Genomic DNA, 24691 nt, shown 5'->3' on the forward strand with positions numbered 1-24691 from the left:
CCACTCTAATCGCTCACTAAAGGGTCTCCCACCCAAAACTTAGGTCAAAACTTGTTTAATGTTTAGACCTTGAGACAGAACAAAAAAGAATACACTGTGTAAACTCTCGTCATAACAACACAAATCGCTGTCAGATCAGAAATAGTTTGGTACACTTGCCGAGTGCAAAATGATTGCTTTTTATACTGTGTCCACGTGACTGATGGCACACAATGTGCCAGGAAGGGCCGAAGCAGCTGAATTTCTTCAGCCTAGAGAAGAGAAGGGCACCCTGATTGATACTCAGAATATGACTAGGGATGTGGTGCGAGCAATCTGATCTGATTTTGGATTTGGTTAAGCTTTGTGCAGAACATTAGACTAGATGACCTTAAAAGTTCATTCCAAGCTAAATCATTTTGTGAATCTGTAAACTATTACATATAATTTTAAAAAGCTTCTAGCTGTTCATGTGGAATTTGAGAGCTATTAACTTGGTTTAGTCTGGCCTAAAGAAATAAGAATCTAGGTATAGTCCTTGCTACAGTGTTGTATTCTGGCACAAGCTTGGGATAGGATGTTTACAAATTGCTTTATACAGAGACAATAGCTAATCCTTTTGAATATTCAGTATCTTGCCTCAATGCAACTGGCTGCTTATTCAAGGTTGTGTAACATGAACATCTTATATCCCAAGAACCACAGAAGTTTTGAGTTCATTTACAGTAATGTCTTTGCCTTTAAAAAAAACCCCTTTCTTGTTTGTCTCGCTGTTAGAGGAACTGCTTTCCCCAGCTGTGTTACAGCTAATGACAATATCTAGATGTGGTTATAGAGGTTTTCCACTGAGAGCCCTCATTCAACATAGTCCTTACTTCTTTGGGAATGCTTTGTTGTTCATGGACTTCATGAAGGTGATTTAAAGAAGGTGTAAATGAAAGAGAGTGATAGTCCTGGTGAAGTAGTAAAGTTAATCTGATGTCAGACAGAGATAAATACCTCTTTTTTGAAAGGTCAGAAATCATTATAACACAAACAACACTGTAACTTAAGCAACTGCTTCAAGTTAGAAATAATCTAAACTGATGAAATATTTACCCATGTGTTTTCAGGTATCTCCAAGCACCATCAATACTTCCACCATTACATCCCTGTTGATTTCTGGTATCACAAGAAATCAAATTCTGAGCAGAAAGGTTGTCTGTGAACTCTCCCTCAGAATGAATTGCTATTCTGTCTGCTGCAACACCTGTATTGAAATAAATTTTTCATTATCAAAACCAAATAATTTCTCACAACTTCACACTCGTTATTGTGAAAGAGGGACTGGAATACAACCTCAATATTTTCTGTCTGTGCAGATATCTTAAAAAATCAATACAGGTATAATCTGTACTGAGTTTCAAGAGAGAGGGCTGTGAAACTGCAATGCCTCCTGAGAATCTCTGCCATAATATTATAAATGTGTAGATTTACTCTTTATCATAAAGGTTCATATACCTAAACATCAGACGAAGCATTTACAGAATGTAGTCTGATATTCTCTACCATGTTTGTAAATGCATATTTGTCCCTGGTTGACTTCAGAAGAAGACGCAAATACTCCTTCACTTCTCTATAGCTGAATCTCCAAAACTCCTTTCTTCCTTTCCTACCTTTCCTTCTGTTATTTGAGAAGAAATAAAGGCAAAAATGAACATGTACAATGAATAAGAAAATTCAAGACTGAAATTATGCATTGTTTTGACTGGAAATAATATTAGGAAATGTTCATATTAACATGCAAATGTGGGATTCCTTGGACCTTTTTCGATTATAACACAAAGTTGTTCTTCTGGGATAGGCACTTGAGATGTCTGAACTCAATTAGATAGTCACAATTCTAGGTACTGATACATTTATGCACTGATTCAAAGGCGGACTAGGCTAGTTAAATTGTAGGTGAAATTAAGCTGCTTCTCTTTAATGAATGACAATGAAACACTTATTAAGCCTCAATCCCTGTCATTACCTGTGCTTATATTTTTATAATTGTCAACCCTTCATTTTTTAACCTGAAATTAAAATTAAAAAAAAGCCCTTTAAATCTAAAGCCTGGTCAAAATCAACATTAATTCCACCAAACTTTGGTTAAGACTTCAGAAGAGTCAATCTACTGACGGCAACTGACGATGATGTTTTGCGCTTTTGTTAGGTGTCACTTGGTAATGAATTTATTTTCATATGTATAAAGCTTTTTTACTGAGAAGTTTTGGAATACTTACAGAAATTACTCATGGCAAGATAAAACAGTACAGCAGTGCTTGTCTATTCACTGAGCAGCAATCTTACAAAGAAGGACTAAAAATGTTATATGCACTAAACAACATGGGAAGGCCTCTCACAATATTTGGTTTTAAAAATAATTCTGTGAATTAAAATCAAAAGATAATTAATTCAATTATGAAAAGGAAGATTTAGACTGAATACATGGAAACCCTTTCCAGCAGTGAGCTTGTTTGTCTCTGCAGTAATCTGTCAGGAGAGCTGTTAGAAGCTCTCCTGGTTTTCCCTTTTAAAACTGCACAGGACAAGACACATTGGTAATGGAGTGTGTTCTGTCTGGCTTTGGCAGGAACCTGGGATTAATTGACTTGAATTCTCCTTTATTTCTCCAACCGCTGTGATTTAAAGAAGCAGTTACAAAAACCCGGACCTGTGAGGACTCACTGGCTGGATCGAGTCATAAAGACTGATTGCATTTTGTCTCTACCTTTATATATCCTAATAGCTTCTGAGATTTACTGCATCTTTAGAAAAATGAACATAGCTGTTCGCTGTAGTTTCTCTGGAGAAAGTAACACAAACACTTGTGTGCGTTTTCCTTAAAAGCAGAGGTAGTAGCACATGAGGTTGAATTGCATTACTGGCATTTGTTTATTTGCCAGATTTGAAAAGAGTTGATTCCACAAATACCTGAGCAGTTTCAGTGTTTTCTTCTTATTAAATTACTGAAAAGATTGTCTCTAATTTACTTGAATAGCAAGAGTTGGACAATGGCAAATGCACAAATATATAAATACATATTAAAAAAACCCAAAGCCTACCTGCTTTGAGCTCTCAAGTATGTAGTTGGGCAACCAAGGGATGCAATTATTTTAAAAATTATTCTACTAGTTATGATCAAGTGCATTAGTCAGTTCATGTTCTACCTTCTGTCACCAAAAAGATCTCCTTATGTTACACAGACCTACGAAAAGCAAACAAAGTTCTACAGCTTAGATTGACTTTTTAAGACTTTGGGGCAGCTTAGAGGGAAAGTTGTAGCAGTTTTAAATGTTCCTGTTTGATGATAAAAAGTGAACAGCAGGCTGAAATCACTTCATTACTAATCATTACAAATTTTCATCACACATCTAACATCAACAATAGTTTTGAATGGAAAAAAATGTTGATATTACTTGCGGTTGAAAAAGCCCAGGATGCTCCACAGCTTCGTTGATCCAGAGGATCATGAATCCACTCAGGCCATGCATAAGTGGCTGCAAAAAATGCAGGAAATTTTTCTTCTGGAAGTGAGTGTCCCTAAAACAAAATGTAGGAGATCTGTATATGCTTCAATTCCTATTTTTTTTCTTAAATTTTACCCTGATTGTATTTATAAAGTTCTTAATTTTTAAACTGAGAAAACCTAAAACATTGAGATCTGTGGCTGTCTATTAGCTGAGCTGCAAAGGAGAGCTCCGCAACTGCCAGCTTGAATTAGCTGTCCATTTTCTCTCTGAATGAAACATGTTAATTATGATCCAGCTGACATTTTTGGAAAGAAAATGATTCTGCTATGAATAGCAGTGAAATTAGATACATGTTACCCTGTTCTTCTTGACATGTGGCTGCAGGTAGGAAGTTTCAGTTACCGTGGAGGAGCCGTCAGTAAAAACTATCATTGATTTGTCTTTTACACAGAGGTTTTCCAATCTCGAGAACTTATTATTCCAGAACCAAAAGTCAGTGAATTTCCTTTTGCTTTGCAATCTGATGTTGAGTTGGTGAGACTTCATGGTCGGCTCACTAAAGCGATCTGGACAGACACTTTTGGCATCTTCAGCCCTCAGCCTTAGTTTATGTCTTCCAGGCTTTGCACAAATATCCACATAAGCAAGAACCATCTGCTACAACTTCTGATAATCTGCTCTGTGTTCAACAAATCAAAGCCATTGATCTTTTTTTTTTTTACTGTTGAGTTTCATGAAATGATTGCTTATGCTGCACAGGAAAATAGAAATGGCCAGAATTACAATATCAGTTTACCCATTCTATCAGTTTGCCTCAAACAATTGTTGATAACATCTGTTCCAGACAAAAATATAATATACAAAATATCTGTTCCTAAACAAAACGTTCCCTGGTGCTTCTTTCTTATAAGCAGGCTCATACCCTGAAGCACAACTCTGTTCAGATTCCTTCATTTTACTTTGATTTACGTAGTCTTCTAATTCTGTGTGTCCTTCATACACTATTTTTCTAAATTGTTTCTGTGACTTAGAAGACTACATATCTTTAACTGAGGCAATTTAAACCTTTGGGGCCAGTTCTTTGGAACTGTTGCAGGAGTCTTTCAGCAACTAAACTTTACCATATCCAGATAATTTTTTGAACGTGTTGGGAGACAGTGGTGCCTCCATCTACCTTCTGCATCTGGATTTCCCACAGGAAACCTGTGGTTGAGAAGTGGGTAAGAAAAAAAAAACATTCTTCCCCAGGGCTGTATCTTATATTAGGTTGTAATACAGCCCCAACAGACAGACTGATACAGTCTGTGTACATGTCCAGACCCAGCAACTCTCAAGTGCTTCTAGGACCATGTGGTTAAATGCAGGCTGTGAGTCTTAAAAACCATGAAACTATACTGCAAGCTGTCAAGTCACACGAGTGATTTTAAAAGTTTTACCTCCACCCCGTAAAAAGCCAGTGATCTTTTAAATCTCACTAAAATATTATTCTCAATATTTTGGTTAATCACATTCAAAAATCTGGTTTTCGAAGGCTTGTTAGAGATGTGGGACTTGCAACCTCAAACGACACACAGAAGGCAACAGCTAATTTAAAGAATATCTTGCCAAATTATCATTATCTTCATTATCACAGAATCATAGAATGGCATAGGCTTGAAGGGACCTTAGAGATCATCTAGTCCAAACTCCCTTTTGTGGGCAAGGACGCCACCTAGACGAGGCAACACATGGGGACCTAGCGGGAATCAAACCCACGACCTCGGTGCAGGTCATTGTTGTCAGCATCGTGCTCAAACCACTGAGCTAACTGGCCCCCTTATCAATGAGCAAACATAAGCACAAGATCTACTTTGAAGATAAACCATTTAGGCAAAATCCCAGACAAATAGCATTTCGTTTGCATAGAACTTCTCACTATCAACCAGTAAACAAACTAAATTTGGCAAAGGTTGTTTAGCACGCTGATGTGGGCAATGAACACTTACATAAAATCCTACAAATAAGGCAGTAGAGAAAAGCAAAAACCTAAATAGATTTTTAGGTCTAAGACAATGCATTACTTCACATATTTCTAAACTATTGCCAATGTATTTAATAGCCTCATATTGTAAATCCCAGAGTATATCTCTCATTAAACCTCAGTCTTATCATTTAGAAATGCAGGATTGACCTGTAGCCAGAAATATTTCCTTTTTGCCTGAGAAAATGGTACCCTGATATAAAGAAGCACTACTGTTCTGTGACAAATAGTAAGTCTTAGACAATTGTTTCTCAATGTATGCTCCATGGACCAGCATCAGACAGCACAATGCAATCAGTAAAATGACTAGCAACCTATTTTTAAACCTTCCTATGCTGTGAAGCTAGCAGTCTTGCTAAAGCAGGAAGGTAAGTGGGTATAAAAGAACACTTGTACTTCAGCTCTCACTTCTTCAGAAAGGCTAGATGGCCCATCAGAGCAAAAAAAGGCTGAAGGTTGCTGAATTTCCAAATGTGGAAACAGTTTTTCTGAGGGAAAGCAATATATTTTTGAATGTAGGAAAAATGTTCTGGACATCACTTGCTTTGTGAACACAAAATGTGCATGCATGACATTCAGTTTGCAAGAGGGAGATCTACAACTGCTGAGCTTCTTTACTATGAAAATCAGAGAACGAGCTGGTGTTCTTTATATACATTCACCTTGTCTTTATGAGTTCTTTGATTCTTAACTCAAAATGGTGCCTTATTACTGAACTATATATTCCATTTTCTTGTAAGGTGGCACTTAAGTGAGCATCTTGTTGCCTTGTGAGCAGGTGCTGCCATTTCAGTGCACCCCTTGCCAGAACCTGTAATGACAGATTACCACCAAGTGTATATACCACAGTGTGTTTTAAAGACATGAAAATTATTTTTATGCTACACAGAACTTCAAGAATGATTACACTATCTCCTGCAGACATTTTCAAAATGCCTTCTGAGATAACACACATGACACTACTGTGAGCTTCAACTACGTCAGAAGTCACAAAAATTTTAGTGGTTTATTTAGCTATCAGTCTGTGTTCAGATCTAGACGTATTCTGCAGCAGAGAGCCCATAGCTCTTGTTCTGTATCATCATCTTTTATGTGTTATAAACATGCCATCATGTTAAACTACCTTCCAGACACTAGCATCACGTTATTGCGAATGTCTTTTATAAATAGCAGAGATTTTAAAAGCTCTAAAAAACTTCTTCAAGAAGTTTTTGTTTTCTCTAAGAAGACATGTAGCTCTGTCACACTGTTTGATTTGAAACAATGTTATACAGCTGTGTTTGTAGCTGGATATGACAGTCAAAGAAACAACTAAAAACCCTGTACTCCACAACCAAACCTTTTAACTCTGCTGAGAACTAAGACTTTTCCATAGACATAAAGTGGGTAACATAGAAGGGCTTTACATTCCTGAGTTGTCTTTTCTACACAATCGAGTAAGGAGCCCCTTCTACACAAAAACACTTTTTTCAGGCATTCCCAAAAGACAGAAAATAATCAACACAGCAAGCCTTTAGGTACCAAATCCTGTAATTCATTTCCTAAATAGTAGACCAGTAGCATTTTGAAGAAATGAGTCTTATTTGAAGTAAAATAAAAGTTTCATTTAATGAATGAGTGGCTATGGTTTTCTTTCTATATTAGCAAAGCAACTAGGTTTTAATCAGGTCAGCACAAGATAGAGCTAAGAACTGAACTTTAATTGCAGCATTTTTTATCAACTAAATATATGACTCTGGGCAAATGACTTGCAGTTTTCTCACTTGCAAAATGGGAAAGGCAGTAATAATCCCAGAGAATGAATGAATATTTAATTACTGCCAATTTATCCACAGTAACTAACTAGTACCTTGGACTGCAGTACTCAGCAAAGTCACTTAAAGGTCAAGCCATTACAGTTTGAAGAATCTATCTGAAAAATATTAAAAAGTCATTATTTCTGAATTTCGTCATTCATATCTTTTTACTCTCTTCTGAGCTGTCACCTAGTTACAGGTGAAGTTTAATGAAAACACTGTCATAAAAACTCACTTGTTTTTTACCACTTTGGACTTTTTAAATACGTTAGCATGCTTCACAAAATATCGGTGACAGGCAAAAGCAGGGGCAAGTGTGTCTGGAAATCTGGTAAGGTACTTAAGAAGTGCCTAGAAGTTAACTCCATGGCTATTGTTGGCTTGCCAATTGGAGGAATCTGTTGATGTGCTCCTGGTGAGCTCAATCCATGCTACGAAATTGCTGGATCATGCAGTCATAGTACATATGGAGCTATGAAATTGCTGGATCATGCAGTCATAGTACATACAGAGCTGGCTACAAGTGAAGAAAACCATTTTTTATGTTTTTTGTGAAGTTCTAAATTGTGGCAGATAGGAAATTTCCCAAGGCAGAATAAAGCCACTAAGGAAATTATGTTCTTCTAGAAAAGTGTAGAAGGAGACAGAATCAGGGAGATTTGGAAATTCACAGGAACCATCAGAGAAAAATATTTTTACATCAAGAATAGCCAAGACAGAAACCACTGGGGCAAGAGCAAGAAAGTTCTAACAATTCTGAAGAGAAGCCATAGGTAGGAGACGGGCTCAAGTACAATTCAGAGCGATTTTCTGCAAGCTCAAAGAATTCACCAGAAGATGAAAAAGCCATACAGAGATTATTATTTTATGGTTTTAGCTTCTGTAAGTAGAGAGAAAGATTTCTTAGAAACTCGTTCAAAGCTTATGTTTCCAGCAATGTGTAGGACTTCCTGAGGGCTAAATGCATGCAAAGCTGGGCTTCTGAACACATTGAAGTTCCTTAGGTGTCTGGCAGGGCCAAAGTTGTGGCTCACAAATTCCATAAAAAGATAGTAAATAGAGAAAATATGCCTGAGAAATGTATCAGTGGAACAAAGGCTGTAAGTAGTGTAGCAGACAAAGAAGATCCAGTAAGCTTAATAACCATGATTCAATAGGCAGAACCGCTGAGTAATCAGCTACAGCAAACTGAACGTAAAAGAGGAAATATTGTAATTATTGTAACCTTCCCTTTCTTGTTTTCCTAGGTGGGATTTGTCTCACCTAGCTAGATATTTAGTAACATAGATGTCAGTCTCTGAGATAGGTACAAAATATCTACTTTTTGCTTCTGCTATATAAGAATTACACTGCATTTCTCAAGGGAAAAGACAATCACAGCAAATCAGCTCTGACTGTCTTAAACCTCAATGAAGTTAACCCATAATTTGTGGCAGATACCTAAATAATGCACTAGACTCTTGCACGTCATCGTCTTATTTTGTCTTGACATCTTCAGCTGAAATCAATCCTTCTTTGGCTGTGTAGTCTAGCAAGTAACCAATGCTTAACTTCTGTCAACTTCTTGCTCTGGTAACCCTCTATAACGTAATTTTGAGCAAGCTAGCTGACCTGGGCCACAACCCAATGCCTTACCACGCTAGTGAAGGGAACTTACTTTGTGTGAGACAAAATAACAATTTGCATCAAGCAAAAGGGTTAGGATTGTTAAAATTGTTGCAGAGGCACATGACTCTCCCCCTCTTTCCCAAATTCCCTGTCAAGTGGTAGTTTACACTGCTGTCCCCACAAGGCCTTTCGTGATGTGGAAACACACAGACATGTGGAAAGCCCTATGCATATACAGCAATCATCAACTATTGACTTTGAATGGCAAGCATCAACAATTGACTTCAAATAGATAATCAAATGACATCACTTGCCTGAACTACATAGAAGCCAAAGATAAAAAATTATTATAGTTAATGTATTATATTTAATGTCATTTGCAAACTTTGGATCTGTCTACTTATTGTTGCAGTATCTCTAATTTCACTATGGTAGTGTAGTTGGTCTACGATTTCCATAATTTGGGGTCTTCATTACAGAAAGAATTTAAGTAGCTGATCCAATGCATTTAAAAATTTACTCTGCTTTCAGTAACTCTGCATTTCTTCTTTAATTGCAACAGAAATAATTTGAGCATAAATATATGATAGGAAATTTAATTTAGATGCCATGAAAATAGTCATGGCCAAGAGGTTTAGAAAGTTGGTAGTAGAGAATCATCTCATTTTCCCTTGCTTCCCATTATTTCCCGTTCGGTCCCCATGTGTTGCCTGATCTAGTTGAGAGGTGGCGCCCCTGGCGGTAGGGAGGCTGGATTAAAATGATCTCTAAGGTCCCTTTCAGCTTAGGCCATTCTATGATTTTATGATTCTATGATTCTATTTTTCTTTCCATTTGACCAATACCAAACATTTCCACCACCGCTGATCTACAATGATAAGTTAATATTGGTGCACAGCTTTCCAAGGTTTAGCATCCTCCTTGTCTAATTTCCATCAATAGGGCATCACACTCTATGTCTTGGAGAACTATTCTGGGAGCTTCATATTCAACATAGGAGCATTTAGTGTTAAATACCTGATTCATAATCATAATTGTCCACATTGATTTTTTTCCATGTTATTAATTTTTTTTAAAAAAAAAAATTGTACATGACACTTACTGGAGCTTCTTTCATATTCAGCAAGGAATGAGATGGAGGGAGGGTGCCCAGGCGCTTTTTGAAACCTTCTTCCAGTGTCATTCCCCAGAACTGGCTGTAGTTGTCAGCTTTCCATCTTCCTCACAGATAGAAAACAAACAAAACCCAGGTTAAAGATATGACACACATCAATATCTTGGTTCTTTGTAAGAGATGCACTAACAATAACATCCAGAAATAAATATTTCATATTACATTTCAAAACCTGGTATTTGGTATGCATGAGAAAATATTTAGTACAGGCTCTTCCACTTCAAATGTGTAGCGTGAAGCAACACAGCAGTATTTTAAAAGGTGATCTGAGGTCAACATTATATCAGCCTGCAGGAGATTTAATATGCAATGCTTCAGAGAAATACGGCAAAACAAGATGCTCACTCATAACAACTACTGTGGTCTTGAAGTTGTGCTCAAATTATGTTCCAGACCAGATGCCCACAGACAACTAACGGCTTCATGTGTGTGAGTTACATTACCTTCAATCTCTAGTGCACCAGCAGTGAGACCCTGTTGAACCCAGCAGAAAGCTCAACCAATAACCAGGTTGAGAGAAAGGGGTCTCTATGACATTTTAATTATTCCCTCCCTACTCTCAGATAAACTAAACTCAGATCGCAGTTTTACTCCTGCAAAACTGTATGCACAACAGAAAAACTAGTACCTTACAGCCATACACATTTGGAACACACTGAAACTTATCATTACTGAAAGGAACTGAGCCACAGGGGAAAGCGTTCTCTTTACCACCTTTTTTCTTGCTTCTGTATGCGGAACAAGGAGGTGGGATTCATGCTGCCCAAATAAGAAACCTCATAGCTCTCAGTCTGACTGTAGTTAGTGAAGTCTACAGGCACCTGCCGAAGTTGAGTCATATCTCAGGTGGGATTAATCACCCTGTGGCAAAGCTCACCATTACCACTGGTGAGAGGTGAAGAGCTTCAAGTGCCTAACTTAATTGTCTGTCCTAACTCACTGTTTGAATGTCTCCCATGAAGTACAAAATGTTTCAGCACTGAGTCACAGCTCAAAATCTGGGCAGGTTTCATTAGTGAATTTAACACCTCAGCTCCCAGGGATCCATCTCCCATATCTGTGTTTGTAAATGGTTTGAAGTGCCACAAGGCACCAGGTACCAGATTATCCCTAATCCTGGGGACAAGGAGAAATGACTGCAAGAAAAGCACTGAGCTCTATCAAGTTCTGATACCTTGGTCTTCATTTGGCCCATCTTCTCCCCTGCCATGTTACCTAGAGTCCTGTTACGTGAAAGAAATGCTCTTCAGGAAGGTGAAAAAAAATGGCTTAAAATATCTATCTGAAGTAATATATTAAATGAAGAATAGGGGAAGATGAATTTGTGAGAAAAAATAAAACAAACAAAGTACTAAATTTGGAGAATATTTTGGGTAGACGTTTACAACATCAAGTACTACCAGTATGAGACTTTCAGTATTATTCTGTTAGAACACTATAATCTGCCAGAGATTTAGGAAACTTTCAGAGATGTACATTTACTGTCAATTGCTGTAATGCAATTGGAAGAGGAAGGGGTAGGGAGGACTGCATAACTTGTAATTGCCATACAATGAGCAATACACTGGTTTACAACAAAACCTTAAAATACAAGTGTTCTCACCCATAATCTCCAGAATTAATGCGCTGAATTAAGTCTTGGCGAACAAGGCATACTTCTTTTGAACACTTCCAGAGACTATGGAAACAGGTGCTGAAAGGGTAAGAATATTAATGAGAAGAAAATGAGTTGTCAAATGAAAAGTGTGCACTTTAACAGCAGAAGAAAGATGGAGAAAAAACTGTAAACAATAAAAATGTCACATAGTATTTACGAAAACACAGTGCTAATTCTCACTACTTCACTTCCTAATGAATCCTAACTGCAACAAAGTGGGAATGTTTACAGCTTGTGGGAAAGGTTATATTTGAAAAATTTTGCTTCTATCTTTGTGAGACCAAACCAGTGGAAAAAAAAGACTATGTCTTATAAATGAGCTGTTTTGAGGATTTTCATTCTGGAAACCCAGAAAGGAGCCATGTGGCCACAGACACCTTGTGCCCAGGCCCCTCAGTGCAGTGGGGGCCCTAGCCCTGTTTGGGCACTGCTGGAGCATTCCGGGCTGCCCTGGGGCTGGAGGTGCAGAGCTGGTTTTTGGAGAGGCAAGGCAGCAAGGTGCCTCAGGCACACGACTGCAAAGGCTGGCAGCAAACATCCCCTGCCTGTACTGTCTCCCAAGGCAGAGAAAGGAGTGCTCAAACAGTTCATCCCTTTTCTACTTAAATATGCATACATATGGTAGTCCCTTATGAAATAGTGTAAAGTCTCATCACTCGTGCGAAAGAAACAGAAGAAAATAATTCCCTGAACTTTAATATTTGTCTTGCCTGTGTTCAGGTCAATGCCCAAGTCTAAGCTGAAACCATTTTATCTCAGGTCAGAGTCAGCAGACTGACTGAGTGGGAACAGAATTAGGCCAATGGGGAGGAGATTTTAATACTCTCATTTCTTGATTGGAAAGCCCAATGACCTCTTGCCATTCTTCTAAGTTGGCTGTAATCTAGTTCTACAGCACCTTAATACAGCACTATTCTTCCAGCCATTTTGATCTGATTACATGTTTAATATGAATTTAAGTATTCTCACTATTTTAATTCCTGTTTCATAACATATGTTAAATAAAATTCAATTTGTTCTTCTCTGAAACGTTACCAGGAATTGCAGTTGTCTTTAATTACTGTTCCTTCTCCGTAATATCGGCCATCTTTATAACAACCTGCCAACATAACATATAGATGTGTGAAAAAAAAATAATAATTCTTGAAGTGAATTAAAACTTTTGCCACTATTGAATTAATTTGTTGTATGTGGTATGCATCAATTATTTAGTTGAAGGTTGGCAACATCTACTTCCAGGTTTTTCCAAGCAGTGAAAGTAGTTTGATGTATTTTAATTTTTAACAGGCACATTCTAATTCGTAGTAAATAAAATCAGCAATAGATTCAAAATACCAGCGCAAATACTATTATCTTACATGTAAATAAAAATAATTCTTCAAATAAAGTTATTTTTGAGTAATAAATTTTAAAAGTATACAGTTTTAAGAAAAAAATAATTTGCTAATAAAAATCAAAATAGAAATAAATGTTTCCAGTTAATGAATTAAAAAAACTAATAACTATTCCAAACCTATTGTAATATATTATTTTTTCCTCTCCAGTTTAATTCCTCTTTGAAAAATAGATAATACACATTTCAAGGAAAATGTGTGTTTCATACACTCTCCAAAACCCAGTATAAAACCTAAACAAATATATGCCTTCTAATTTTTTCCTTCGATAACACTTCCATGAGAAAAGGCTTTGTGTGTCTTCTAAGATCTTCCATATAAACTGTTTTTCCAGTGCATTTGATTGTCAAAGCTTCAGTAGAAGAAAGATCCAGAATGCCTGTGCAGGGCTTTGGATCAAGTCTGTTGCAAACATTGTGCACTTATCACATGGATCTTTGGTTTTCAACCTGTTCTCCTTTGCTGAGCCTACAGGTAGAGATCAATGGTTGGACTCAAGGATCTTAAAGGTCTTCTCCAGCCTAAATGATTCTAAGATTCTATGATCATGTTCCTTCTGCTACTAACCGAGTTTGGAGCCAGGATCCCCATGTTCTCCTTCCCCCCCATTTTTAAGAAGCTTAAACCAATATTTCATATAAATATAGTGTTGACTTGATTTGCATTATATCAGGTCTTTTCCTCATCCTCCCCTTCTCACGGCAAGGGCTGGAGTTTGTCTGCCCATGCGTAGACATATGCCTCAGCTGCCTAGACCTCCTTTACCCGCAGGAGAGAAAAAGCTAATTTCACACTGAAGTGCGAGGGTGGACTAGAGCTCATGAATTAGTTGTAAATGTCTATCTTTCCCTGTTAGTCATAGAGCAGGCTAGGTTAGCTAGCACAGACGTAGGTGAGAGACATCCCACCTAAGCAGTCTGAGGCCCAGTGTCTGCTCTAATTATAGCTAATATAGCCAAGATCCGAGACATTTTTCAGAGAATACCGGAAGCAAATTACTTATGTGTCATGGCTGCTCACAGCCTGCTGCAAAGTCAGCATCAGACAGTAGCTGGAAGGAGGCATCAAACAAGATATTTCAAATATATTGAGGAAAAAAAGTACTTATGCAGCATCTGAGCAACAGCTCGGAGACACCCTGGAGCATGCTGGCAGGCCTCACTGCCTGTGCCTGAGATAAAATGCAAACCTGGACAAGTACAGAAAGACTTTCTAATAATGCATGCTTAGGGAACAGAAGATTAAAAACACACTGTTTCTTTAGTCTAGCGAAATTAAGGCTTAGAGGGCCAGGAGTGCTGCCTGAAGTGTCAGTGGCACATGGCAGAGATATGTAAGCTAAGAAGCACTGTTTGCATTAGGACAGAGAGAGATTGCCTGGCTGTGAATATATTAAGTAGGAATATTAATATATTAATTGGGAAATGAATTACTTTGAAGCTGCAGTCTGGTGACTTTATGAATGGCATTATATATTATATATATTGTAGATGGGACATCAGGAAAAATTTCTTCACCAATAGAGTGCTAAGCAGTGGAACAGGCTGCCCAGGGAACTGGTGGAGTCACCATCCCTGGATGTGTTTGAAAGATGTGTAGATGAGGTGCTTACGTATATGGTCTATTGGTGGACTTGCCATTGCCAAGTTAACGGTTGGACTCAGTGATCTTAAACCATTCTATATGATGTGAAAATCACAACTGGAAGGAAGAGTATCTGATAAATGATGACTTCCCTCCAGGTTCAGTGTCCCTATACCCTTACAGCTCTTGCTTTATTTGCCCCTAATATTGGTGAAAATACTTTCATCAGTGAAACGTCTCCTGGTTTACTCACTTGTGGATCAGATCCTGACTGTGCAGCATAAAAGCAATTAGCAAATACGTAATTTTTATACCACCACCAGGGTGGCACCCAGTGTGTTATCTCTGACAGGGCTTTTTGTACCATCAGAGTAATTGAAAAAAAAGATTAAATACTGAATAAATACAGACAATAAATGAAACTCTAACAGTTCTTCTAATAACAACAAATAAAATAGAAATAATAATTTAAAAATCCAGAACTTGTATTCAGTATCTAAGGCAGGAATGTGTACAGTTTCTTCTGAAACTACTCAGGAAAGCCATTGAAATATATTGAATGCTGGGTTCATAAAGGCAGAGTCAAAGCAGTTCCACATAATTAAATCAAGACTGGTCCTCAGCATGGTGCACACCTGTGGAAGAAGTCACAGCATAACTTACTGCTGCTGTGCAGTAAAACAGTGAATAGAGGAGGATGCAGAAATAAAACACTGAGCAGTTTTATTGCTGCTCATTCTGGTCCATACAAAGCATTTATTAGTTTATTTAAAGAAATATAACTCAGGAAGCACTAAGAGCAAAACCACAGGCAACGAAAAAATCAAAATCTCCCAGGTGAAAAGTACTTTGGTACATGCGGTCTTCTAGTGCTTAAGTAATTTTTAGCCAAAAGCAGAAGCATAGTCTCAGTTACTAAAAGTCAGATAATATGTCATTTCTACAAATGCTTCATAGTTTGTTTAATCTTCAAGCATTTGGTCCTTTTCGATTCTCCATTTTCTTCCTTCCACTTGGATTCTCTCTTCCTTGTTCCTCAGATGATCCATTTCTGGAAAGTTTCTTTAGAGTTACTTTTTTCCCCTGTGATTTTGGCTACTTTATTATTCTCCTTTTACCTTTTAAATTACTTAAATAACAAATATCCAATAAACAGATTTCAAAAAGCTGCAGACTTTCCATCCGTGAACCATTTTAAGGATCAGCAAAACAGGATTTTGTGTGAGATGAGATATAAAAAAAATATATAAGCTCACCTACAGGACAGATAAACTTCCTTGAACAGATAAACATATTTTCTACCTCTGGCAAGTATGTACAGTCCAAGAGTTACAAAACAATGAACACACATGCAAAAAAAAATGGATTAAGAAAGGCAATAAAAATATTATCCACACCTATTCCCTTATCTAAACCTTCTGCTACAATTTCACCTTTCAGAAGTAGACCTACAGCAGGTCCTGCATGGCAAACTGCTGCAGGTTTTGTAGTGATTTGTTTCCATGAACCAATTTGCCAAACTAGACCTGCACGCTGACAACTCTGGAGCAGAAATGCTGCTAAACGTTCATGCAGACCTCACCAAAACAACCTCCTGATCTGTTGGAAATAATATATTCCACTTCACCAAACAAATATAAACAAATGTCTTTATTTATGTTTTAGATTATTAGAAACACTTTGGAAAATCAGATTTGTTTTACAGCATTTCTGTCACTCCCACTTATCAGATGTTGGCTGCCTGCCTCGCTTAGGAGCACAGCCTCCTGCAGAGCTTGTGGTCTGAGTGTTGGAATGCAGGCAAAGAAATGGTTAATTTTAAAAAGTCATGAAAGTATTTTTCTTGGGTTTAGGCTTTTGAAAGCTTGATGCAGTCTCCACATATTCAGCCAAATTTGTTCTACCAATAGTAAGAAGCTGCATACTTTAAAAATCCACAATTCTAAGCTCTTTTTCACAGCAGAGATTTGGCCTATGTAAGAACCAAGGAGGGACCAGCTGTTTGGAGGTATTTTTTTTGCAAGCTCTAGTTCATAAAAAAATAGAGAAGTCCTGGAGGAATTTCTGCTACAAACTAACTGGCAAGAAATTAAAATATGCCAGAAATCCTTGTTCTAACCACCTACTCCTGCACCTGAGCTGTTGCAGGAAAAATAGCATCCCACAGGAAAGCTGTGCTGGATCAAAACCACTGCAGAATACCCCAGAGCACTATCATTCAGGATAACCCTCAGTTTTCTTGATGATTTGTTTCTACTGATGGATACAAAAAATCAGAGCTTACTGTTCATCTCATGTTAATCTGTGAAGTTCTACTGAAATTGTTGAGATTACACTAATTTTGACCCAATGAGGTAATCTCTGAGAAGTTTCAAGTGAAACAGAAGTTCTGTTCAACAGGAATGGGATCTAACCAAAGCTAAAGTTATGAACTCAGAGACAAAGAAATAACAACAAACATAATTCTTACTCCAGTTGCATACTTAGTATCTTTGTTCACACTGTCTTTAGTCACATTTTCAGGATGCATACACTCTAAAGATTAATCTGTAATTTTACTTCCAAACATAGTTTTATCATGATGCATTAATATCAGCTGAGGATTTTCTCCATACCTACCCAATGCTGGAGGTGGCCAAGGCTCATCTGACCTGGTAGGCTCAACAGGGTGCTCACAGACATCCCAGTAGTCACCACAACAGTCTACAGGGCCAGGAAAACCCGAGGCACAGAACTGGTCACAGTAACATATAGCTGCTTTGGAGACAATGTTAAAGCTGCAATCATCATTCCGTCCTGTGCAACAGCCTCGTACCCTGCAGGACCTTCCCTGATACAGACTCCTTTTCAGCCTGTTCCACTGTGCAGAACTGCCGTCTTCAACTGAATAAAGTCCTCGGGGGAAACTTCTAGAGTCAAGCTGCTTTGCCATCCAAACTTCGCTTGCAATGCAATATAGGAGCAATAGCTGACTTTTGAGCCACATCCTTCTGTGTCTAGCAGCCTCTTTTAGGCTCTCTGTATTTCACTTTATCATATAAATATTCATTTACTGTAGATGTGATACCTTCAGTTAGTATTCAGAAAGAAACCTAAACAGAAAGCTGCAGAGTCTAGGAAGACTCTGTATGTGTTAATTATTAGTCAGACATGTTGTAAACTGATTTATTTGTCCAAGATACAGAGATAATGGAAACAGAGACACAAGTACGTATTCAGCGTTATGAAACATTGGGTGAGAAAGTTTATAGCAAAAGTTTTAGAATATAGAGAATATACAGGGTCCAGTATTTTAGTGCTATACTCTTAACTTCCAAAACAATGTGAGGAATGAATACTGTGTCAAAGAAAGCTCTCTTCCTTTTGGTTCTCATTTATCTGTGACTAATACATTCTCTCTATGATTGGAAACTATGTAACACCTGGACTGAATTTCATCTAAATATAACATTGCAGTAAACTTATCCTGCATCCTCCATTTTAATCTTGTTTCCAGTGATCTAGTTTAGCTTTATATGCTACTTTTTGCACCATTTTACTATGGGCACATTGAGAAAAGGTTACGTGATATTCAGTATAAATTATTACCCAAAGATACTCTTTTAATCTTTTAATTTCTTCAGTCAAAATGAACTTGGCAATCGTTGTAAATAGCCTAATAAATACCCACTGACAAGTGCTCATTCCTATTTAAAAGGGAAATGGCTGTATTAATAAAACCACAAAGAAAAGCAGAGCAGATATTAAAAGGTAAGTCTAATAGCCTTTACTGCTTGATCTCCAGGCTTTTGCACAGCAAACTTAAAGAAACATGCATGGCACTCTTGTCAAAAATTTAAAAGATTCAGAAAAAAAAAGCAGCAAAGAAATTTGAAGGTCCTAGCAGAGATGGCACATAAGGCTAAATTGCAAAACTGTTACAAGACAATTTAAGTCTCCAAAGCTGAACAAGCAGAGGGCAAAATCCAGCTATTCTTCTGTCCCCATTTTGTAGTAAATAAGAAGAACCTGCAGAAGCTGATGGCAGACTGTTCCTTAGGAAGTGAAGGGGATCTGGATCTTTCCCTTCGTGACCTCTGCTGGGCTGCTTAGTGCTGCAGAAATCCATGGCATCAAAGAGCAGCTACTTTTGAAAGCACAGCTGGTTTGGATGCATTGCCATGAATGGCAGAGACAGTGAGAGAGAATATGTGTATATGTGCGTACATATAGGGGTTTGGAATCCAAATGTTCCAGTCTTTAATAAAATTGCTTGCCAGCAGTGTTTTTTTTGGACCTGCCTCCCACACTGTCCCTACCACAGCTAAAGAACTGTGGATCAGGGAAAATTGCATCAGGCCATACGATTTTTATTTTGCTTTGTTACAAGCAATATTCTGTGTGGAAGTTAATAGAAAGGCCAAGGTTAGCTACATGCAATCACCGTACATCACATAATAGAACATAAATCTTAGCTCTGTGGCTTTTTTTATTAAATTTTGTTTATGAGACAAGTCTGGACAAAGTTAAGTCTGTCACTGACTGGTATAATGCATCAAATAAAACATAAAGAGAATGAGAAAACACATGTTCATGGAAACTCAAGTGAAGTGTTCGCTAGAAATGATAATCCAGTTCTTTTCCTCATGTCAGTTCCAAGAGAATAACTCCTGATTTGCACTGGCAAAATGCAAAATGTAAGTCTTCATTATTGCAGATCCTTAGAAATATGTTTACAAAGTTATCTCCTTGCTCTAAAAGCATAAGAAAGAAAAAAAAGATACCAGATGTGATGAATGTTGTCAGCCAGTCAGATTAGGTGAATAGGAATATCTGTGTTTTGAGCTACAGACCTCTGGTTTCATTTGATTTTGTTTAGTGTGAGGTTTTTAATTCTCAACTTTAAAGACTTCCTGCAAGGGATTTGCCTGGAAATTACATGAGCAAGTTCACACAGGAATGTGATTTCTTTTAAAGGAATATGAAAAGGTAACTTGTGCTTCTAAAGAGCTTTTTCTTTTTTGCGACACAAGAAACTGTGCTGAAATTCAATAAAATCTATTTTTCCCAATTGCTGGTATGTGTTCAGACTTTAAAAAACATTTATCTATTTTCTTACGTTTCAGCAAACTTTTTATCTAATAATTTCCTTTGTAAGCAAAAGTAGCTTTCCAATCACTGTATGACAACACACATTGACTTAACCTGTAACTATTTAGAAGCAGTTAAAAATGATCCATTTTCTCTACTGAAGATTAACCTATTCCATGTGTAATATCTATGCTAAGGTTTTGACTTAGGATCCCAGTCCAAGTCTTTATAGTTAAGTACAAAAATATCTGACTTGTATCTGCTTCAATATTACCTGATGTCTACCCTTGAGCTTCAGAAAACACCACACATTTGGCAAGAATTAAAATATTAGTCTCACTGAGCACTTGGTGAAGTAACAAACAAACAAAAAGTTTAATATGTGCAAGAATCTCTTTAAAGCCGTAGCAGGATTATTCCACAGCCTTTCTTTCAAAAGTCTCACTGATTTGTCTGAATGAGCCTACTGGGCATCATAAAAATCTACTTTCTAATCACCTTAAGAGGGCAGGACATAGCAGTCACCAGAATCTCTGGGTGCTGAAGGTCATTCCCAGGACAGATGGCAGAAAGCTGTGGCACTTTTCTGGCTTCTCTTGACTTCTGCAAGTTGACTGATGTCAAGCCTTGCACCCAGACACAGAGGGATAATTGCAGTACTGCTGCCTTCTGCCAGGAAAATGAAGAGACTCTTGGCCAGTTTGGAAGAATCCAGGATGCCAGACCCCAGTTCAGTCATTTGCCAGTAGGTATAACTCAGCACATCAGAGAACCCATGTAATTGTTTATCTCCAATTTAAACTCTGCAATGATATGAGCCATCCTTTTCTTCGAATTCAAATGGAAATTTAACTACTGACTCTTGTAATGGCTGCAATAGTTATACTTACTACTCTTTATTGTTAATAGCTGAAATCAGTACAAGTTTTTAAAACAAAACCACTTCACCAGAAGTATTATCCCACAATGTCTTCTCTCTCCCAGGTACTAATGGCAGTGTCCTGGCATGCCATGGACCACATACCACCTTCGCTATGCTGTCAGTGTAGATCAATGTGGACAGATTGGCCTCTACATGGCTGCATGTAGCTTCAGAGAGGCGGTTTGCAGTGAGCTTGCTCATCTCAAAGCTCACCAGCCAGTTAGAAGTGAAGCAGAAGTCACATACCATATTTCTCTGTCAGTAAGAGCTCTGTGAGGTGTTGTGCTAGTGTTGCATAGCAAAAACGTACCTAATGGTATTCATCTCAAATGTGTGGCCCTATCTGATCCCACTAGTGAATGCTTGCACCCCAGGACTAAACTCTTCCCTTGACTATGGGTAGACCAACAAGGCCAGAGGCAGAAATAGCCTCCCAAACCTGAGCAAGTTGTCCACGTGTCTACCATTGGTCTTAGCACCAAGCAGGCTTAGAGGCACTTCAGATTCATATTAAGCTTAGTATTACTGCAATGCAAGTGTCACTAGTCCACTTCTAGAGAAAATAGCTTACAGCAGGCTCTTTCCTTATCTTGGAAGATACTCTGTGCCATTTACTTTGGGGTGTTTGACTTGGCTAGTGTATAAATTGCCTAGGACTTCCCTGTGTATGGCTAGATACTACTCCTTGGGTAAGTGAGAGCAGTCCTACATAGAAATCGTCAGCTCATTTTTGTTCAGACATCTTTTAAAATGTACAAAGAGATACTGAAAGAACGATATATACAACTTATTCATATGAAACACTATTAACATGCTCACCAACTCCAGCAATGCAGCCAGTGACCCTGTGCAGAGTAGGCAAACATCAATCAGGTGAGCAAGGGCTGGGCTTATTAATCCTCATAACAGGCTGATCCTCAGTGTTGCTGAGTAGTCACTTCCTAATCCTCTGCTTTTAAGGATTTTTTTATGCCTTAAGATACAGGTTTTTTCCTTTCATATCCTTGAGCTGGTACTATTACTCTTTTAAAAAAATGTTACTCTGTGCTTTCACTCTTCTCATTTTTTCATAGCTTTAGCTTGCAGACTTCATGATATTAAGTGTAGAATTCTGCACCTGGGAAAAAATAACGCCATGTACCAGTATAGGTTGGGGACTGACCTGCTGGAGAGCAGCGTAGGAGAAAGGGACCTGGGGGTTCTGGTGGACAGCAGGATGACCATGAGCCAGCAATGTGCCCTCGTGGCCAAGAAGGCCAATGGCATCCTGGGGTGTATTAGCAGGGGAGTAGCTAGTATGTCGAGGGAGGTCCTCGTCCCCCTTTACTCTGTCCTGGTGAGGCCACATCTGGAATATTGTGTCCAGTTCTGGGCCCCTCAGCTCAAGAGAGACAGGTAACTGCTCAAGAGAGTCCAGCACAGAGCCACAAAGATGATGAAGGGAGTGGAACATCTCCCTTATGAGGAAAGGCTGAAGGAGCTGGGTCTCTTTAGCTTGGAGAAGAGGAGGATGAGGGGTGACCTCGTCAATGTTTATAAATATGTCAAACGGGAGTTTCGGGAGGATGGAGCCAGGCTCTTTTCAGTGATGTCCAATGACAGGACAAGGGGCAATGGGTACAAGCTGGAACATAGGAGGTTCCACAAAAGTATTAGAAAAACCTTTTCCACTGTGAGCACTGGAACAGGCTGCCCAGGGAGGTTGTGGAGTCTCTCTGGAGACATTCAAAACCCGCCTGGACGTCATCCTGTGTGACCTACTGTAGGTGAGCCTGCTCTGGCAGGGGGGGTGAATCTTTTGAGGTCCCTTCCAACCCCTCACATTCTGTGATTCTGTGATTCCGTGATTTGCTTTGGTCTGAATTTGTTCCAAATTCAACTTTTTTCTCTTCTTGAATTTAATTTCTGTAAAGCCCAAATCCCATCCAGCCAGAAGCATTATTCACATGGTATGGTTTAGGTTTAAATTATCCCAGGTGATAGACCATCTTGCCCACAAGCAAGGAATGCTTTGAAGTAATGGGGAGGAAACCTTACTAAGACCTTTGAGAATTACAGAGATCACATCGTTTCTAAGTATGAATTTTTCTCACTTCAATGCTCTACTGAAAATGAGAAATACAATTAGGTCTTTGGTGGGTAAGCCTATTACATCTTGTACAATATTTATAACACATTTGTAGTTATAGATGTGTTTATACGTATGAATTTACATCTATTTTTTAAAGTTTTTCAATACTTTTTTATTATATTTATCTATACATGTTGATTTCTATTCCCAGGAACTCTCTCTCTTACTCACTGAAATGCTTTTCTGAATTATTCTTTTTTCACCATCTGGTTAACGTTTATGCTGTCTTATTATATTTCCATTAAGAAAGGAAACTAATAAAAAAACAAAGCTTTTATGTTTATCAATCTGTTCATAACATTCTGAAGGACATGTGTGTTTCTGCATCAAGGGAGAATTTATATTTTACCTGTATAGACTCATGGATTGCTGAGCTCCTATTTTCACAGTTCCAGAGTTCAACACTTTAAATGCAGGCTGGATTGAAATTACACCAGGTCCAATAGTGCAAGAGGCTGAGCAGCCTGAGGACTATTCCATTTAAACTGTTTTTAATTGTAATGTTGCGACTGATGGTAGTATTTTATAAACTAGTTCATCGCATTCATTTTAATGGAAGCTGCAGCAATTCTCATTAAAATATTAATCTCAACCACAACACATAGCAGTATGTCAGGAGGCAAAATGCTCCTGCACACCAGGACAGAGCCACGGTGAAAAGGTCTTGAACGTACGTAGACCTGTGGGGCGATTCGTGGTTCAGAGGATCAAGGGATCAGGGAGAAGGCAGCTGACTCATGCAAGCATGGACAGTCATCTTCCTTAGGCTTTTATAATGCATTTTGGAAGCAAATTGTTTAAGTTCCAGGCTCGGACGACATTGTGTCAGAGTAGCACAGGGTCAAAAAACAACAGCAGAAACCTAAGAGGAATGAGGTGATTCTTCCACACGCACCATGAGTAGGGCTGGTTAATTCTGCCTGTGCCCACCAGCTGGCACAGACACTGCCAGGCCAAAAAGGGCTATGAATATTGCGTGGCAGTGAAGAATCACTGTGCATGCTGATTGCTAATTCATGAATGTGAATAATTCCTAGAGTATTCCACAAAACAGAAGTGTCTGGGTGGAGGAAAAATGAGACCAAGGTTAAGAACATACAAGCATTCTTTTTCCAACGATGTGGGCATTTGTTCTCAGCTATTTGAAATACTTGGAGCTGGATTTACAGGAGTAAAAACAAGAATCACAACAAACGCTTTGCAACAAAAATACAGCTTTATTCAATTTCAACATTTATATTATTTCTAAAGAAAATATGCTGTGTTATGTTGAGCGTCTTTAAAACCAGTAAGCACTTCAAGAAACAGTATTTCAATATGGCATGTTAATGTGTGCATTTCTGGGGTTAATTATGCTAGTACGTAAGACTATATCTTGAAAGAATATTTTATGATTTGATAACTGCTTTGCAATTAGCATACTGGAAGCATTTTTTTTTTTTTTAATGGTGCTTTAAATAACATTTGTGCCATGGATTCCTTCTCAGTACAGAAACAGGCCTCAAAATACTCTGTGGTTTTAGCTCTTGATCCTAATGCAGGGCTGCAAAAGAAGAGTTTTCACATGAACACAAGTTGTCAAAAACACAGATGAGTAAACTGTATAATGTGCACTGAGGCCACATAGCTTTTGTAGTTTATACAACCTGATGATCTGGCTATCAAATGTAACTTACAGTTTCACAGAAAAAAAGCCCTACAGATATATTCAGCTGTCTGGCTTGTGCTAAGACCGTGGGAGACGATGACAGCTGGCAGACCAAGTCTACCTTGTGAGACACTTGTTTGTCTTTGCAGTAGCCTGAGGTAAACTGTTTTAGCACTCATTGCCACATAGCAGTAACTGTCCAAGTTCTAACCAA

The 24691-nt window shown here is 38.2% G+C and overlaps 1 protein-coding gene across 1 annotated transcript; it reads right to left on the reverse strand.

Annotated features, from left to right (window-relative positions):
- Nucleotides 1-1077: 1077 nt before the first annotated feature.
- On the reverse strand, nucleotides 1078-17692 carry TINAG (tubulointerstitial nephritis antigen; the record flags this gene model as incomplete). The annotated part of the gene is made up of 6 exons (XM_009869587.1): nucleotides 17326-17692; nucleotides 12764-12827; nucleotides 11675-11764; nucleotides 10000-10114; nucleotides 3420-3543; nucleotides 1078-1228 (listed from the first exon to the last, which is right to left on the reverse strand). Coding segments are annotated over exons 1-6 (911 nt in total), but the record flags the coding sequence as incomplete, so codon positions are not given.
- Between the last annotated feature and the right edge of the window lie 6999 nt (nucleotides 17693-24691).

This window comes from Apaloderma vittatum, unplaced genomic scaffold (genome assembly GCF_000703405.1).
Source record: "Apaloderma vittatum isolate BGI_N311 unplaced genomic scaffold, ASM70340v1 scaffold18575, whole genome shotgun sequence".
Lineage (NCBI taxonomy): Eukaryota > Metazoa > Chordata > Aves > Trogoniformes > Trogonidae > Apaloderma > Apaloderma vittatum.